A 19,535-nucleotide genomic window follows, 5' to 3' on the forward strand; every position below is an offset into this window, starting at 1 on the left:
CTTGTTACACAGTAGTTCTGCCATCTATACCTAACACTTCATCCAGCAAGCAGTTTACTGAATATTTCAATTACTCAGAAACAAAAACCTGAATCTGGGTAAAAACAAACACAGCGTGCCTTTGCAGCGGCGTCTTCAGCTTCCCGTTTGTGTTTGCTGATATTGTGATCCAGTTCCTTAATTTTAAGCTGAGAGTCATTGTTTTGCTCCTTATACTTTGCCACTTCTGCGTGTTTAGCTTTAATTACAGTGTCTTGAGCTGTTATCACTTCTTTTTGCTTGGTCATCTCTTCTTGAGTTTTATTTAATGACTCCTGAAACAAAGAATTAGGAGACAATATGGAGATATTTTTAGTTTACTAAAAGATCATCTAACAGACTTCTGGGTAAGATAGCAACATGATTACAGGCAGATGGTCACCTAATCCTCTTTACTTTACATCCCCATTAAAATGACAAATGAATTTTATACATAGGAGAAAACTGAGATTTCCATTGGAAATAAAAGAAAGGATTGGATGCAGTGATCACGGATAACGGGTCAGGGAAGACTGGAATCAGACCTGTGAAATCTCTCAGAAAAGTGGTATTTAGTTAATAAAATCTGATAGACTCCTGAATGACATTTATTGGGAGGGGCAAAAAATAGGGGTAGAAGTAAGCTAAATAAACTTTACCAGTATAAATGGAAGGTCATGTTTGGTTCTAGCACAGAAAAAAAAGAATGTTTTCTGAAGAAACAGATCTGTGGCATAAAAAAAAAACCTCCTATCCCCCAACTCCCAAGGCTGAAGCTGATCAACCTCCAAAGGGGTCATTACAACTGGAATTTAGTCTAATACAAATGCTCCCTGCCCCCTAAAAATCCCATTGCTTCACCTAGCTCTTCAAAGAACTCACACAAATGCCTACAGAAAAAGCTACCTCAACTTGTATTTAAGGATGGAAAACAAAGAAGTAGGATACCTGCTACCTAAGATCCTGAGGAAGAATGATCTTTGTAAGTGATTAAAAGCACCAGTAAAAATTTAAGGATTTTCAAAGGACTGCTCATTAGGAAACAAGATAATTTTGAACAGTAAAGAATACCTGACATTATAATTAGGTTATTGAACGAGCCCAAAGTGCTGTAACTTCTTTATACTGTTTAATTTGTGTCATTAGAGGGCTCTTACAAAAGGAAGATAAATCATGGCATTCATCTAAAAGAGCGATTTTCAACTGGTGTGCCACAAGAATTTTAAAAACAAACAATATCTCACTATTTAGTCATAAACACTGACCTCTTTTCCTTTAGATCAGGGGTGGTCAACCTTTTTATACCTACCGCCCACTTTTGTATCTCTGTTAGTAGTCAAGTTTTCTAACCACCCACCGGTTCCACAGTAATGGTGATTTATAAAGTAGGGAAGTAACTTTACTTTATAAAATTTATAAAGCAGAATTATATCAAGTTAAAGCATATAATAATAATCACTTACCAAGTACTTTATGTTGGATTTTCGCAAAGTTTGGCAGAATAAATCTTTATAAAACAACTTACTATAGTTAAATCTTTTTATTTATACTTTGGTTGCTCTGCTACCACCCACCATTAAAGCTGGAACGCCCACTAATTGGCGGTAGGGACCAGGTTGACTAACACTGCTTTAGATTGTCAAATTAAAAAAATGACAACAGCCAACATAACAATAGCTTTCCAGTGTGAATAAGATAAAGTAAATTATACCTACTTTTTCTTTTAATTGAGAGTCAACAGACAGACAGGAAGGGAGAGAAATGAGAAGCATCAACTCATATAGTAGTTGTAGCACTTCAGTTGTTAATTGATTGCTTTCTCTTATGTGCCTAACTGGGGGGATGGGGGGCTCCAACCAAGCCAGTGACCCTTGCTTAATAGCCAGTGACCTTGGGCTCAAGCCAGAAATCATGGGGTCATGTCTATGAGATTGTACTCAAGCCAGAGACCTCGGGTTTTTGAACCTGGGTCCTCAGTGTACCAGGTCGACACTCTATCTACTGTGCCACTGCCTGCTGAGGCTATTTTAGTGTTTTTTTTGTTTGTTTGTGTGTTATTTTTGTATATTATGAAGTGAGAAGCTTGGAGGCAGAGAGACAGGCTCCCATATGTGCCCAACCGGGATCCACCCAGCATGCCCAGTAGGGGACAATGCTCGGCCCAATCTGCGGTGTTGCTCCTTTCTTACCGGAGCCATTCTAGGACCTGAGGCGGAGGCCATGGAGCCATCCTCAGCGCCCAGGCCAACACTGCTCCAATGGAGCCTTGGCTATGGGAGCGGAAGAGAGAAAGGAGAGGGGGAAGGGTGGAGAAGCAGATAGGCACTTCTGTGTGCCCTGGCCGGGAATTGAACACGAGACTTTCACATGCCAGACCGACGCTCTACCACTGGCAAACCAGCCAGAGCTATTTTAGCTTTTTAAAAGGTTTGAAAAACAAAGTGAAAAATACTCAGGTGCCACTAACCAAAAGAAAACAGAGACAGGTTTATTAACTGTATATGATAAAAACACATTTGTGATGAAGATTCTCTCATGCCTCAACATTAAAGACTGTATTGCATATGTAACAGTATTAATCTTTTCTTATTTTTTCTTTTGTATTTTTCTGAAGCTGGAAACGGGGAGAGACAGTCAGACAGACTCCCGCATGCACTCGACCGGGATCCACCCGGCACACCCACCAGGGGCGACGCTCTGCCCACCAGGGGGCGATGCTCTGCCCCTCCAGGGCATCACTCTGCCTCGACCAGAGCCATTCTAACACCTGGGGCAGAGGCCAAGGAGCCATCCCCAGCGCCCGGGCCATCTTTGCTCCAATGGAGCCTTGGCTGCGGGAGGGGAAGAGAGAGACAGAGAGGAAGGGGGGGGGTGGAGAAGCAAATGGGTGCTTCTCCTATGTGCCCTGGCCGGGAATCGAACCCAGGTCCCCCGCACGCCAGGCCGACACTCTACCGCTGAGCCATCCGGCCAGGGCCTAGTATTAATCTTTTTTAAAAATCATTTTTATAATAGTAGGGAAAAACAGTAAATCTATTACTTAAGGCTGAGGGTTAATGAAATTTTAGTATTATTTAGAATGTAAAGGCTGAAAGTACAAAGAAATGGATAACCTCTTTATAGAAATAGGTACATGGTTTAAATTTCTTTATTTAGATGAAGGAAGGAATAAATTATTTTCACACTTCTCTTTAGAAAGACAATATCTAAGTTTTATAACATGATGCTCATGAAAGAGAAAATATGGAGAAACGAGATAAAATAGAGGGTGAGCAAAGTAGGTTTACTATGTGTTGCCTTCCACTGGTTTCACTGTGCATCAGAACTTCCATCAAGAATAAACTGTCTTGCATACTCAAAACTATAAACCTACTTTTGCCCAACTCTGAATATGAGATTAAAAGACAAATCAGAAGAAAACAAAATATTTTTAAAAACTAAAATTTACTTTGGAGACATAAGAGAAACTGAACAGTAACTATGGAAAACTTAACCAGCAACAAAAACCACAAAGCTGAGAAACATTTCTGTCCCTTATCTTAAAAAAAAATAGTAAAAATTATTTTGTGATTGATTCGGTCAATGTTAAGAACAAAAGACATGAATTTAGCCACGAACAGAATCAAGAAGAAACAACTTCTTTTCCAAACACTGGATGATACAATAATTAAATGATTAAAACAATCATTTCAAGGAGAAACCATAACAGAAGATGTCAAAGCAGATGACAAAAGGCAAAAACGGTCTTACTACAATGTAGGTACGTAAACAGAACTCTTGTTAAAGCTATGTACATTTTGCCAACATGAAAAATCAATGACACACTACTTATAAAAACGGTATTAATAGCAACAAGACAGAAAGCTTCATTTTTTCAGTTACATCACAAAATGAAAGTACAGCATGATTATTATAGTAAATAACGCTGTATTGCATATTTAAAAGTTGCTAAGAGAATAACTTTAAAAGTCCTCATCACAAGAAAAAAACTTGTAGCTGAGCTGATTGATGTTAACTAGACTTACCATAGTGACCATTTTGCATATTATACAAATAACAAATCATTACATTGTACACCTGAAACTAATATATGTCAATTATAACTTAATTTCAAAAAGAGAAGTAATATGTAACAAAACAGAATTCAAGGTTAAAAATCAGAGACAAGAGGTTATCTAATATTAATAAAGAACAATCTCTAATAAAGACAAACCATAACATTAATTTGCAGGTAACCTAAAATTTGAAACCCCCTTCTCCCAAATCCACACACTTCACTGACTGCTTCTGATATAACACTATTTCTCTCTCACCAGCTACAATGATATTAAGCTCCAAAATAAAGAATGCTATAGGGACCTTGTCACGTACATGCAAGGGTTACAACTTGCATGGCTTCTCCTAACATCCCAGCGAGGGGGCTTCTCCGCATGCTCGCAGGCCGGGCACCTCCCCATGACAGTCTCCCCCAGCATCTAAGACAGCTATTTATTTCCCAGCAAGTGGGGCCCATGCAGCACTTCCCTAGGCGGCCTCTCCTAGAACTCAAACCTCACCCCCAGTGAGCCACAGCAGTGTCTTCTTCAACCAGATCTGGTTCTCAGCCCTGAAGACAGAATGGGGCTCTTCCTCAAATTTGTTTCTTCCATGAGTGTACTGCCTCAGCCCTATGGGTAATAACTGCTCCTTGTATTTGCCATTTCTATTTTCAGAATTCTCTTGACCCCTTAGTGATCAAACCGGCATCATTCCTAATTCCTATTATAGTTAACCATTTTTATTTAAAATGCCCATTCAAATTACTGTATAGGTTTTGTCATCTGAATATACTTGGGCTAAAATAATCACAAAAATCATTTCAGGACTCTGAGTCGATCATCATTATTTTTGTCTCTCATCATAGAAAGAGTGAAGAGATTGAGACGACTGAGACCTCTAAAGTCAAATAACTCCAAGCTAACATGAAAAATTTCATAAGTAGATTAACACTTGCAATTTTTCAACACAGCAAGTAAATCTTACCTTACTTTTAGCCACCTCAGCTGCCATTACTTCAACCTGACCTTCATAGGACTTGATAGCTTCATTTACAGCTTCAAGCTGCTGTTCACAGGATGCATGCTCTCTTTTGAGCTCTTCCAGCTCCAGAGTGATAGCTTCAACTTCCTGTAAGAAACAGTGTCTGGGATTCAATGGTCATTAACTACTGAAAAATAAATGCTTACATATCAACAAAACCAGTAAGAATCTCATGCAAGTAAGACCCCACAGCTTGCTACTCAACTACCAAAAACACACATATGCTACTTCCCCAGAAGAAGGAAGAAAAAAGAAAATTATTTACTTTCCTATACTTAAAATTATGGGTTAAAAAAACTTTACATAAACTAAGTCCTTAATCATTTTATTCCTATAGGAAAAAAAATACAGAGTTCTACATAACAGATAAATTAAGTACATTTAAAACCTTCTCTCAACAATTATTCAATGTTTTTAAAAAAATCAGTTTCTCAATTTTTTTCTTTCCTATTTATAGCCTTTAACTCACTGGAAAATAATTTGTGCAGCTATTTACTGACAAATCATAAGATGGATTAAAAAAAAACAACTATGAAGAAAAGTGAAATTGTATGAAATGGTAATTCAGAGCCCAGCCACAGAAATATCTAGGTTTAATTTCCAGCTTCGGTACTTTCCAAAATATATAAGCATGTATCACTAGTCTCCAAATGAACAGCACTTTGTAAATATAACATGCTTTGCCCTACATTATTCTTTCACAATATACATTCACATAAATGATCACCAAAAGACATACCATCACTGAATCTCTGATACGACACAGTTCCACCACACAATACAAGGCTTGGTCCACTCTACAATGGAGCATTTACCAAAAGGCAACTTTGCTCTTACTAATGAGCAAGCAAATGCAACAAACACAATTATGACACTCAGAGGGTTTTCAGAGTAGACTATTTTAATTTAACTTCTAGGATGTGTAATTTATTTCTTAAAGAAGCATGCTTTGCTTTTGGATTCTGTGATGAATGCTGATTAATAAGGCCAATCAATGGTGCTCTTCCACCTTCTGCTCCATGTAGATGTTAAAAGATTGGTTCTATTTCTAGAAAGATTATTACCTGTTGTTTTTCTTTCATTTTCTTGCTGGAGGCATCTGCTTTGGTTTTGGCACTGTTAAGTTTGCTCTGAGCATCCTTTAGTTCTTTCTCTCGTTCAGCTTCTGCATTTTTCATTTTGTTCTCCAATATTTCATATTTTTCTTCTGCTTTTTTTTGAATTTCTTTGGTGTTTTTTAAGGTCTCCTCACTTTCCTCTGTTTAATAAAGTAGGCAAATGTGGCTAAATGAGGTACTCCAATTATTAAGTTATAGATAATGGCTTACAAATTCAACCTTTAATAAAAGAAGTGATCTAGAGAGTTAGAGGCTAGAGTTTTAAAAATATAACTGTTCCAACCTTATTCTAGAAATGGTATGTTGAAATACAGATCCTGCATAAAAGCAATACCTGAATTACCTAAATATCTGTGATGAAATTATTCCCAATCATATGTAATTGAGTAATATAAACTTTACCTACAAATCACCTACTTTTACAAGGATTTAAAACTTTTTAAAAATATCACAGGTCTTTTATTTTATTTTTAGAGAGAGACAGAGAGAGGGACAGACAGGAAGGGAAAGAGATGAGAAACCTCAGTTGTTCATTGCGGAACCTCAGTTGTTCATTGATTGCTTTCTCATATGTGCCTTGACGGGGGTGGGGACCCTCTAGCAAGCCAGGGACCATGAGGTCACGTGTATGATCCTATGCTCAAGCCAGTGACCCCACACTCAAGCTGTTGAGCCCACACTCAAGACCAATTTTGTGCGTCCCGCAGACTAATCCACGAAGTTCAAAATATTTTGGATACAATTAAGTAAGCCTAGGGGCCTACTTGTATTTTTCATTTCTCTAGCATCCTAGCTAGATATTAGCTTAGTTAACAGCAGTTGTGATGTGAACTACAGTTTCTGGTCGTTTTGTGACACTGAGTAAACTGCATGTACGATTGTGCTTGTTGTACTGATTTTTTTTTGTTTTCAACTGCAGTGAGAAAAGTGTTGCGTAACAGTTGCCTTTTGTAGACCTAGTGCGGCCCGCCGAACGGCTGTGATCTTGCTCTGCGGCCCACATGCTGAGTTGAGTTTGAGACCCCTGCTCAAGACGGATGAGCCTGTGCTCGAATCAGTGACCTTGGGGTTTCAAACCTGGGACCTCTGCATCCCAGGCCAATGCTCTATCTATCCATTGCACCACCACCTGGTCAGGCACAGGCCATCTTTTTAACATACCTGTATGCTTCCTAAAACCAGAACTGAGAGAATATCTATATTTTTTCTTTATGTATTTTAGTTACAAGAAAGCTTATAATTAATTTCATAAGCAAGCTTTTTTTGTGTTCTTTGCTCATTAATTGATTCAAGGACCCTCTTATTAAAGAGAAATATTGTGAGAATACATCCATGATGAAGCATAGTAAAAATATTGTCTCTAAATTTATGAAAAATAAAAAAGACAGATGACACATTGTGACAGAACCTAGGTACAAATATAATCTTGGATACCATGAGTTCACTGCAGGATGTCACTGCAAGAAATCAAAAGATAAATTAAAAAAACCCTTTAAACAAATGAAGATGAAATACAACCTACCTAAATGTATGGAATGTGCAAAAGAAGTTCTCAGAGGGAAGTTCATAGTGATAAATGCCAACATCAAGAAACAAAAAAATTAAAACGAACAACCTAACTTTACACCTCAAGGAACTAGAAAAAGAATAAACAAAGCCAAAGTATGTAAAAGGAAAAAAATAAAAAAGGTCTGAGTGGAAAAAGAGACAAAACGATAACAACAAACAAAATCAATGAACTAAGAACTGGTTCTTTGAAAAGATAAACAAAATTGACAAACTTTTAACGAGAGTTGCCAAAAAAAAATAAATAAAAAAATTGAGACTTAAATAAAACCAGAAAGAAGTTACAAACAATACTATAAAAATTCAAAATATCAGAGACTACTGTAAATACTTATATGCCAACAAAATGGATAACCTATCCTAACAAAAAATCATGAAGAAATATAAAAGCTGAACAAATTATTACTAAGGAGATTGAATCAGTAATCAAAACCTCTCAAAATACAAAAGAACAAAGTCCAGTACCAGAGGGCTTCACTGGTGAATTCTACCAAACATTCAAAGGAGAATTAATACTAGTCTTTCTCAAACTGCTCCAAAAATAAAGAGGAAGAAACTCTTCCAAACTTATTTACATGGCCAGCATTACCCTGATAACAAAACCAAACAAGAATACCATAAGATAATTACAGGCCAGTATCCCTGATGAACAAACATAAATGCAAAAATCCTCAACAAAAGATTAGCAAACCAATTTCAACATAAAAGGGTTATTCCCCATGTTCAAGTGGGATTCATCCCTGATATGCAAGGATAGTTCAACATCTGCAAATCAATGTGATAAGCCATATTAACAAAATAAAAGATAAATAATAATCTCAATGATATAGAAAATTAGACAAAATTCATCATCCATTTATGAGAAAATTCTCAACAAGGTATGTGTAAAGGGAATATACCACAACATAATAATGGCTTTATATGACAAGACCAGAGTTAACATTATACTCAACAGTGAATAACCTGAAAGCTTTTCTTCTAAGCTCAGGGACAAGAAAAGGGTGGCTACTCTCACTTCTTTTATTCAACATAGCATTGGAAGTCTTGGCCAGCACAGTTAGACAGTAAAATGAAATAAAAGGCATCCAAATTAGAAAGGAATAAGTAAAACTGGCACTATTTTCAGGCAATATATTAAGCAATCCCCCTTTACCACTTCATTAAAAAAAAAAAAATATCTAGAATTAATTTAACTGGGGAGCTGAAAGACTTTTACAATCAAAACTATAAGATATTGATAAAGAAATTGAAGAAGACATCAATAAATGGGATGATAGTCCATGCTCATAAACTAGAGAAATGTTATCAATCTCTATCAAAATTCCAATGGTATTTTTCAGAGAACTAGAACAAATAATTCTAAAATAAGCATGAAATCACAGAAAGCCCCAAATAGCCAAAACAATCTTAAGAAAGAAAAATACGGTCAGGAAATGTACAGGAACAGAGCAATGTTCCCTTCTCTCTCTCCCCTGTCCTCTCTCTATAAAATAATTAAAAAAACAGAAAGAAAAACAAAGCCAGCAGTATCATACGCCGATTTCAAATTATGCTATAAAGCTATATGTTCAAAACAGTATGGTACTGACAAAAAGACAGACACAGAGATCCATTGAACAGGATATAGACAAATGCAGAAATTAACCCTCACAAAAAACGGTCAATTAATTTATGAGAAAGGAGTTAAGAATATGCAATGGAGAAAGAACAATCTCTTCAATATATGGTGCTAGGAAAAGTGGACAGCCACATGAAAAGAATAAAATTGGACCACTGTCTTATACCATACACAAAATTAACCCTATATGAATTACAGTCTTGCACATAAGACCTAAAGCAATAACACTCAAGAAGAAAACAGGGTCATCTTAGTTTTTTGGATTTGACATGTAAAGTAAATGTATCAAGAGCAAAAATCAACAAGTAGGACTGCGTCAAACGAAAATATCAATAATTCTGCACAGCAAAGGAAATCATCAACAAAATGAAAAAGCATCTAGTAAATGGGAGAAAATATTTGCAAAATATAAAATAGGAAATAGCTAAAACATAAACTCATACAACATAAAAGAAAAAATCCAATTAATAAAATGGACAGAGGCTTGACCAGGCAGTGGCGCAGTGGACAGAGCGTTGGACTGGGACGCGGAGGACTCACGTTCGAAACCCCAAGGTCGCTGGCTTGAGTGCGGGCTCATCTGGTTTAATCAAGGCTCACCAGCTTGAGCCTAAGGTTGCTGGCTTGAGCAAGGGGTTACTCAGTCTGCTGTAGCCCCCGGTCAAGGAACATATGAGAAAGCGATCAATGAACAACTAAAGTGCCACAATGAAGAATTGATGCTTCTCATCTCTCTCCCTTCCTGTCTGTCTGTCCCTCTCTGTCTCTGTCACAAAAAATAAATACATAAATAAAAATAAAACAGGGAGAGAATGTGAACAGATATTTGCCACAGAAGACATAGATTGCAAATAGTTGGTCAACACCACTAATCACCAGGGAAATTCATATCAAAACCATAATAAGATATCACCTCCACTGGCCCTGGCCGGTTGGCTCAGCGGTAGAGCGTCGGCCTGGCGTGCGGGGGACCCGGGTTCGATTCCCGGCCAGGGCACATAGGAGAAGCGCCCAATTGCTTTTCCACCCCACCCCCCTCCTTCCTCTCTGTCTCTCTCTTCCCCTCCTGCAGCCGAGGCTCCATTGGAGCAAAAGATGGCCCGGGCGCTGGGGATGGCTCCTTGGCCTCTGCCCCAGGCGCTAGAGTGGCTCTGGTCGCGGCAGAGCGACGCCCCGGAGGGGCAGAGCATTGCCCCCTGGTGGGCAGAGCGTAGCCCCTGGTGGGCGTGCCAGGTGGATCCCAGTCGGGCGCGTGCGGGAGTCTGTCTTACTGTCTCTCCCGGTTTCCAGCTTCAGAAAAATACAAAAAAAAAAAAAAAAAAAAAGATATCACCTCCACTTTTAAGAATGGCTATCATCATAAAGAAAAGAAATAAGAAGTGTTATAGAGGACGTAGAGAAAAGGAAACCCTTGTGCACTGTGCTAGCAATGTATACTGGTGCAACCAACATGGAAAACAGTATGGAGGTTCCTCAAACAGTTAAAAATAGCACTACCATATGATGCAGCAGTCCCACTTCTGGGTATTTATCTGAAGGAAATAAGACATTAACTCAAAAAGATATAGGCACCCCTCACCATGGTCACTGCAGCATTATGCACAACAGCCAAGATATGGGAAACAACCTAAGTGTCCATTGTGGATGAAAGACTAAAGAAAATGCCACACACACACACACACACACACACACACACACACACACACACACACGAATACTATTCAGCCATATAAGAGAAGGAAATCTTGATGTTTGTGACAATATGACAGACCTAGAAAGCAATATGCTAAGTGAAATAAGTCAGAAAGACAACTACCATATCTCACTCATACCTGGAATCTTACCTACAAAGTATCTAAGATCAGAGACAGAGAACAGATTGCAAGAGGCAGGGGGTAGGAGAATGGGGGTGAACACAATGGGTAAGTTTTTTATTTTGCAAAAGAGAAAAAAAAAATATTAGTGGAGAAAAAGGTGTATGGATATTATCCTTAAAAAAGAGAAAAATTAAGACTACCTTATACAATTAAATTCTGATCAAAAAGGTAAGATACAATAGGTTCTTAAAATTAGGGAAAGAGACAGCTATAAACTGAATAATCATACTGAACAAAAAATGTTCTGTACACTCTAAACATAAAGTTAAAAGTCAAGCTAGAAGCCAAAAATATTAATAATGGAGATAAGCTACAAGAAATCAGAATATGAGAATAGACAAACAATAAACAAATCAAGAGAAAAATGGGTAAAAAGAAAAAAAATCACAGAAGCAGAAGCCAAGGACCATACAATAAAAATAAAGATCCCAAACTTCACCAAGCAATCAGAGAAATGCAAATTAAATGCTAGTGATCTACCTCTTCACAACATAACAGGAGAAATTAAGGATATATTTGGAGAAATGAGAACTTTCAAATGCCACTGGTGTGTATATGTGTACTGGTACAAATGGGCAGAACTTTAGCAATAGAATAATCATAATATGTAATAATTAAAACAAATAAGGAGAATTCAAAAATTTTAATACAAATATATAATAAAGATAAGATCTAAATATCTAAAGGTTAGCAGAAACAGAGTAAGCACAAAAGTTCTTTATATTACCAATGGTTTTTTTAAGAGCATCTAATTCTTCTTCTTGCTTGTGATAGGAGCTTTGCTGTAGCTTGGTTTGTAATAAATCTGCCTCCTCAGTTTTCATCTCCCACTGCTGTTTTAGTTGGCGATACCTCAGAAAAAGAGAAGTTTGTAAAAATGAACACAATTTTCCTGATGTTTGAGACATGTATTCAAACTACAGGCTTTCACCTAAAAATAAACTCACATACTAAATATAAACAATATAAGATGTCACTGGTGGCCCTGGCCGGTTGGCTCAGCGGTAGAGCGTCGGCCTGGCGTGCGGGGGACCCGAGTTCAATTCCCAGCCAGGGCACATAGGAGAAGCGCCCATTTGCTTCTCCACCCCCCACCTCTTTCCTCTTTGTCTCTCTCTTCCCCTCCCACAGCCGAGGCTCCATTGGAGCAAAAGATGGCCCGGGCGCTGGGGATGGCTCCTTGGCCTCTGCCCCAGGCTCTAGAGTGGCTCTGGTCGCGGCAGAGCGACGCCCCGGAGGGGCAGAGCATCGCCCCTGGTGGGCGTGCCGGGTGGATCCTGGTCGGGCACGTGCGGGAGTCTGTCTGACTGTCTCTCCCCGTTTCCAGCTTCAGAAAAATACAAAAAAAAAAAAAAAAAAAAGATGTCACTGGTTACAAGAATAGTTTTGAGGCATCAATTAAATTCGAGTCTGATTTGGTCACTGAACATTAACAATTCTAAATGACCAAGACTGATAATAATTATTTACAGAAATACTCTTAATTTTAGAAAACACAAAAAATAATCTGAATAGGATTCCCTAAAAATAATCCCTCCTACTAATCCTTACTAAAAGGAAAAAATCCACAGCAGCTCTCTGTCAGAAACCAGATTAACTATATAACAATTACATAAAATTTCAGATATTTTATTTATTAATCTCCATTTTCAAATGTAAAAAAAAAACATTCCCTACATTTTCTAATGAGACTGACAGTATACTGAACAGACATTTGCAATGCACTTTTTCTTGTAAACCCAGTAATTCTACCCCAGTTCCGGCTGCTTAGTTATTTCTTTAGAAGGTATTGAGCTAATTCAGCTACAGTGAAATTACAAATTATATAAATTCACAAGGTAGCTTGACACTAGAAATTCATGAGTTTTGAGGGAAAGTATAAAACACTCCCTTAAATACCTTGCCTGAGACTGCTTGATATCAATTAAAACCGTATTTTTAAGTTAGTCATTTTTCAATTCATTAAAAAATGTAGTTGTAGAAAATCAGGGGGAAAAAAACAAATGCTACATTCCTGATAAGGTCTATGAAAGAATGGCTTTAGTTGACCCTTCCGCTCATACTTTTTCAAAATCCATTTCCTTTCCTTGACCTCAGTGCCACAATTGGTCTACATGACAATTCTGCAAAACAAATGATCCAACACTACTGAACGAAGTTAACAGTTCTGAGCCAAACATGACCACAAACTAATGGCGTTGCCAGACCTTCCACACATCTCAGAGAAACTGTGCGCTTTTCTCACAGAAAAAGTTCAGTCACTTTATGGGTAAACACAGAGTTTATATGTATATGATGTTTGAAAGTAGACATTTTGATACAAGTTATATCTTAAAATAAACACACTGATTATGACAATTTCTTCAATATACAGAGTTCTAAAGGTCTTGTTACCATTCTAAGCTTTAATAATTTTAGAAGATGAATCCTAAAAATCTACCAAAAAGCTTCATTTCAAAGTTTAGATTTTTAAAAATCTTTATTCAGTACTATGAATTCTGAATAAAAGATTTGGTTTTAATTTTGCCAACTTCAGAGGGATTGGAAAAAATTATAATTAAACTTTCAAATAATGTACTTTGTAAGTTTGTGGCAATTATACTCCTGAAGCTTTCCAAGCAAGTAAGGACTCTTCCCCAGAATAACCTATGGAGTTAATTCACATCATTCAGGCATTTATTCAACAGCCACCTTCTCAGTGAGGCTTTCTCTGGACACCCAATCTGAAATTTCAGCACCTGTTTGTCCTGGACAGCTCCCACAGCCTTTCCCGGTTTACTTTTTCTTCTTATAACTTGGCATTACCTAACATGTTTTATCAATTTAATTTTCTTTATTGTTTGTTTCCCCAACTATATGTGTTTAAAAACAAGGTGAGGAAAGAGATTTATCTGTTTGATTCACCACTGTATTCTAGGTCCTATAAGAGTATTTGGCATATATGAGGTGGCATTTAATAATGAGTAAGTCTGAGTGACAAAAAAGAGGCCACTTAATAGCATGATCTCAGTTTTGAAAATATAATAATATGCATATACCTTGTAAAATACACAATAAGAATACTGAAAGATGCACATATATACCTATATCTATACCTACAGAAGAAACACTGTAAGGACACACATCAGACTTTAATTTTAGCAGTGACATTCCGACATAAACTTTTTTACTTCTTCCACAGGCAACCTAGTGATCTTCAATAGCTACAGGACAGCCAGAATGCTGCTAAAGTTAGTGCCGGCACCTGATCAATGCTATATTGTATCGTATCATTTCAAATCAAGAACTCAAGTATCTCTATTAACCTCTAGAGTACAACATATGGGTTTCTCTACCAATCCCAGCACACAGCACAGCACATCTCAAAGAGTAACGGAAATATTTGGCTATTTTTTCTTCCTTTTGTTTACTTAGCTTTCCCTAATTTCTATAACAAAGACATTTTTATTAGAAAAATATTAACTGATAAACAAGTTATCAAATTCACAATCTATTCAATTAAAACCAAGAATATTATAATAAAAGCCAGAAGTTGTATTTCTTCTTTAAAAATATACACATACACATTTACAGGGGTGGGCAAAATAGCTTTACAATTGTGTGTATGCAAACACCAAGTTTACTCTTGTATTGCTCTTCATTCTTATTTTCCATACAAACAACTGTAAACCTACTTTTGTCCCACTATATATATATAAAAAAAGTTTATAAGCGATATATATATATAGCTTAATTCAACAGAAGTCTTACTTCTCAGCAGTGTTTTTAAGACCTGCTAATTCCTCTTCTAGAGCGTGTAGCTCATTCTCCTTGATTCTCAGCTTATCTTGAACATCTTTGAGCTCTTGAAACTTGGTTAAAATAGAAGCTGCCTGGGATGAGGCACCTGACAGAGCAAATGAAAAGAGGCCCTGGACAGTAAGTTATCACATATTTAGTAAACAATAAAAAGTCTTCTAAGAGAATTATACTTGACATCATTCCACAGCCAATCTTGTACAGTGAGCTTATGAAGCTACAGAATTCACTTCACCATTTCATATTAGAGCATACATACGTGGTAAATACTTCTACCTACTGGGCCCATCCCTCCGAGGCCCAATCTCCCCCCACTAACAGCGGGGTTTAGCCATGTAATTTGCTTTGGTCAAAATGGGAAATGCGCCTCTTCTGAAAGTAAGCCTTAAGAGACAGCACCGAATTCACCCGTTTTCCCCTGGCCCATTCTTCCTTCAGCTTGGTCCCACAATAAGATTAACACAGAACAGAGACAACTGACCTACAGTGAGGTGACATAATTATTAAAAAGACTTGTAAGCCACTGAGATCTGGGAACTGTTTTTACCACATCATAACTTTGTCTGAGCTCAGACAGAGCAGAGCAAATCGGTTTCACTTTATAAGCAACTATTTGTCTAGCAGTTAACAGGCTGAGGTGTTATACTGGCAAGAAAACTATATAGGTTTGATAGGAGAATACAAAGGTCAATTTATTAGCAATGCTATTATGAGTCCTTCGTTAATATGATACAGGGTTACATATTTGCCATCCTTTAAGTATGAACTTCAGGAACATGCAAATCAATTAAATCTAGTTTCTTCTGTTTCAGATATTTCAAAATATTTGGTCAACTTGACTATGCAGTGGTGCAGTGGATAGAGTTGGACTGAAACGCGGAGGACCCAGGTTTGAAATCCTGAGGTCGCTGGCTGAGCGTGGGCTCACCAGCATGAGTGCAGGGTCGCTGGCTTGAGGGTGGGATCCTAGATATGACCCCATAGTCGCTGGCTTGAACAAGGGGTCACTCGCTCTGCTGCAGCCCCCTGATCAAGGCACATATGAGAAAGCAATCAATGAACAAAGGTGCCGCAATGAAGAACTGATGCTTCTCATCTCTCTCCCTTCCTGTCTCTCTCTCTCTGTCTCAGTCACAAAAAAAAAAAAATTAAATTAAAAAAATTAAAAAATATTTGGTCTATCTTTCAACTGTAACTACTAGTCATCTTATTGTATACTGGGAACTTGATACTTGATCATGGGGTTCATTTTGAATTCTTGGCCTAGAAAAAAATTATGTCACTTGATATTGTAAGAAATGCTACATATCCTCTTGGTTTCATGAAAAGCACAAATTGTAATGAGACTACCTAAATTCAAATTCTAAGTTTTGTCACCTACAAGCAAATTACTTAATCACACTATGCCTTACCTTCTACAACTGTATACTGGAGATGATAATAATATGCCTACCTCATCATTGCTATAAGGATTAAAAGAATAAATTATTAAAGCCCTTAGAACAGGGTTTCGTAGAATGATAGAAATGTTCTATAGCTGCATTTTCTTGTTACCCATTAACCATTTATGGTTACTGAGCCCTTAAAATGTGACTTGTAAAACTGAGGAAATTATTTTTAACATTAATTTTGATTAATTAAATGTAAAGAGCCACATGTGGCTAACAGTTACAGTTTTGGACAGCACAGACTTAACAGCATTGACTGGTACACATTAAGTATTATTCAGTGTTTGTTATTATGATCATTTGACACAGATCTGGAAACTCAATGTGGCAAATATTAGAACAAGAATATTACCATTACCTAAAAATTCTTTTCTTAAAAGCATTAAAAAAGTACTATCTCACAGTACTTTAATTTTTTACTTTTGACAGGAGCACTGGCATGTATGCAAATTAGAAGTTAACATACTATTTTCTGAAGGAGAAATGGGTAGTTAAGCTAAAAATATACTGAATAAAAAGACTTCTTTCCCAATTGACCAGAATATCCTGATGGGGCAAAAAGCAAGAGAAAATAAGAGAACCCAACCCCTAGATTAGGAATAAAACTCTGTATTAAGTCATTCCAACCCTATTTCCTATTAAAGACAATAAAAGCCCCCATCTTATTTACCACAATCATTAGGACAAAATGATATAACACCTACCTCCACTCAACGTCCCTTGAGGATCAAATACCTCACCTCCTAGAGTTACAGTTCTAGTCATTATTCTTTTATCAAAGGCTACTTTTTTTGCATTATCCATATTGTTGCAAACAAATGTTGTTCCAAAGACAAATTCCATTGCTTTTTGAAGTTCTGGTTTGTATTCAACCAGGGAAAGAGCCGTATGAACATTGTTAGGCCCAACCTGTGGGAAAACAGACGTGTCATAGTACATGCTACTCCTCTCCTTTCAGGAATTATTTTATAAAATAGTAAGGACTGCTATAATAATAGAAAGTCAGGTAATACTTACCTAGTACTCCAATTCCTTTTGAACTTTCTAAAAGGCTGTGGAAATCTCAAGACTTTTAGAAAAAAACAATCCTACTGCAAAGTAAAATATGTAGCAAAAAAATCAGGCACCATGTGAATTTTATCAAGCAAGAGCCACTACCAAGTTTCTGAATCCAAATTGGACTATTTGGATATACTTTCTTAATAGCACTTTATTCTTTTTTATTATTTTTTTAAGATTTTATTTATTCATTTTTATTGGAGAGAGAGAGAGAGAGAGAGAGAGAGAGAGAGAGAAGGAGAGAGAGAGAGAAGAGGGGAGGAGCAGGAAGCATCAACTCCCATATGTGTCTTGACCAGGCAAGCCTAGGGTTTTGAACTGGTGACCTCAGCATTCTAGATCGACACTTTATCCACTGCGCCACCACAGGTCAGGCTGGACATACTTTCTTAATTAAAGCACAGTAATGGCTGCATCAACAATATGACATAAAATGTTTTATTTCAATTATCAGTAATATGGGTGGTTCCACAGTAAATACTTTTTATCCAAATTAAACATGCTAAGGCAGCCCCATCAGTTACAGAAATAAAAACACAACTAATAATCAAAAGTTAAAAAAAAATCTTAAATCCTCAGTCCTTTATTTTGATCCAACTTTCTCTTTTTAACCTTTGTTTATAATATAGTGTCTACCTCTGCCCTTCCTTTAGGACAACTAAGCATTTTTATGAAGCTCAGCAGCAGAAGTCAAACTAAAGACAGCTTTATGTAAATAACATATTCAGCATTGTACCCTGACACAAATAATTCTTATGCCAAATACACATATTTCGAGGTGACAAATTTTATTTCCCTATAGCTGCTTGGCTACAAGCCTGTTCAGCAAGTTACTATATAGAATACTATAGGCAACTGTAACACCATGTTATGTATTTGTGTAATAAGTTGTGTTATGACATTACTAAGAATTTACTAAGCCTTAAGAATTTTTAGCTCCATTATAATTTTATAGGACCATGGCCTTATAAGGGTCCTTCATTATCTGAAATGTCTTTATGGGGTGAGTGACGTTATTTACTGCCACCTGACAGTCATGTGACTTAAGGGTTTGAGATTCTAATACTACATACAACTTTAAAACATCAAAGGTAGTTTTAATGTTATAAAAATTTTTATTTTCTTTCCATCTAATTTCATAAAGACAAACTCTAATGCAAGGGTCCCCAAACTTTTTATACAGGGGGCCAGTTCACTGTCCCTCAGACCATTGGAGGGCCGCCACATACAGTGCTCCTCTCACTGACCACCAATGTAAGAGGTGCCCCTTCCAGAAGTGCAGCGGGGGGCCGGATAAAAGGCCTCAGGGGCCCGCATGCAGCCCGCAGGCCTTAGTTTGGGGATGCCTGCTCTAATGTTTGAAAGCATGGTAGCAATACAATTTTGTGATTCTGCATATGATTATGTCCCCAAAATTAACATTCTCCAATTTTAAAAAAATATAGAGATAAAACATATAAATAAGACTTACAAGATTCTGAGCGACCCTCAGAGTTTCTGGAGGAATACTTCTGGCTGAAATTTTATTGAGTGGAATTATAGTGTATCGACGCTTCAATTCCCCCTTTTCTAGTAGCTTTTTTCCAGTAACCTAAAATATTGTGCATGTAAAATAAAAATACATACATATCATTAAGGATGACAGAAAACATTCAATTGGAAAGAGTTTCACATTTAGAAATCAATAATCAAATAAATGTTTAGTGCCTACTGTCCTGAACAATTAAAAGTCTAAGATTGATTATGCATTTTGGATTCCTAAGTATAAAACTTCCTCTGAAATGCAGTCAATCAAATATAATACAATCAATAATATAGTAAAAACATCATTAACTGAATAGCTTCACCCTGTGAAGATAAGCAACCTTGGGAGAGCTTAGAAAGAACATCAAGAAAGTACGTTCTAGCAGCTCATGATTTCCAAGCTGAAGAGCAATTACAAACATCTTTGTTA

At 37.0% G+C, this 19,535-nt stretch overlaps 1 protein-coding gene across 3 annotated transcripts in view; it reads right to left on the reverse strand.

Moving 5' to 3' along the window:
• The window catches only part of SMC2 (structural maintenance of chromosomes 2), a 73,413-nt gene that overhangs the window by 19,970 nt on the left and 33,908 nt on the right, over window positions 1–19,535 (reverse strand). For all 3 annotated transcript variants that reach the window (XM_066367526.1, XM_066367525.1, XM_066367524.1), the window contains exons 14-20: window positions 19,053–19,172; window positions 17,227–17,431; window positions 15,027–15,162; window positions 12,004–12,128; window positions 6,162–6,355; window positions 5,041–5,184; window positions 120–314 (exon numbers count right to left, since the gene is read on the reverse strand). In XM_066367526.1, coding sequence (XP_066223623.1) covers window positions 120–314; window positions 5,041–5,184; window positions 6,162–6,355; window positions 12,004–12,128; window positions 15,027–15,162; window positions 17,227–17,431; window positions 19,053–19,172 — 1,119 coding nt within the window. The remainder of the gene's footprint in view (window positions 1–119; window positions 315–5,040; window positions 5,185–6,161; window positions 6,356–12,003; window positions 12,129–15,026; window positions 15,163–17,226; window positions 17,432–19,052; window positions 19,173–19,535) is intronic.

This window comes from Saccopteryx leptura, chromosome 2 (genome assembly GCF_036850995.1).
Source record: "Saccopteryx leptura isolate mSacLep1 chromosome 2, mSacLep1_pri_phased_curated, whole genome shotgun sequence".
Taxonomy (NCBI): Eukaryota; Metazoa; Chordata; class Mammalia; order Chiroptera; family Emballonuridae; genus Saccopteryx; species Saccopteryx leptura.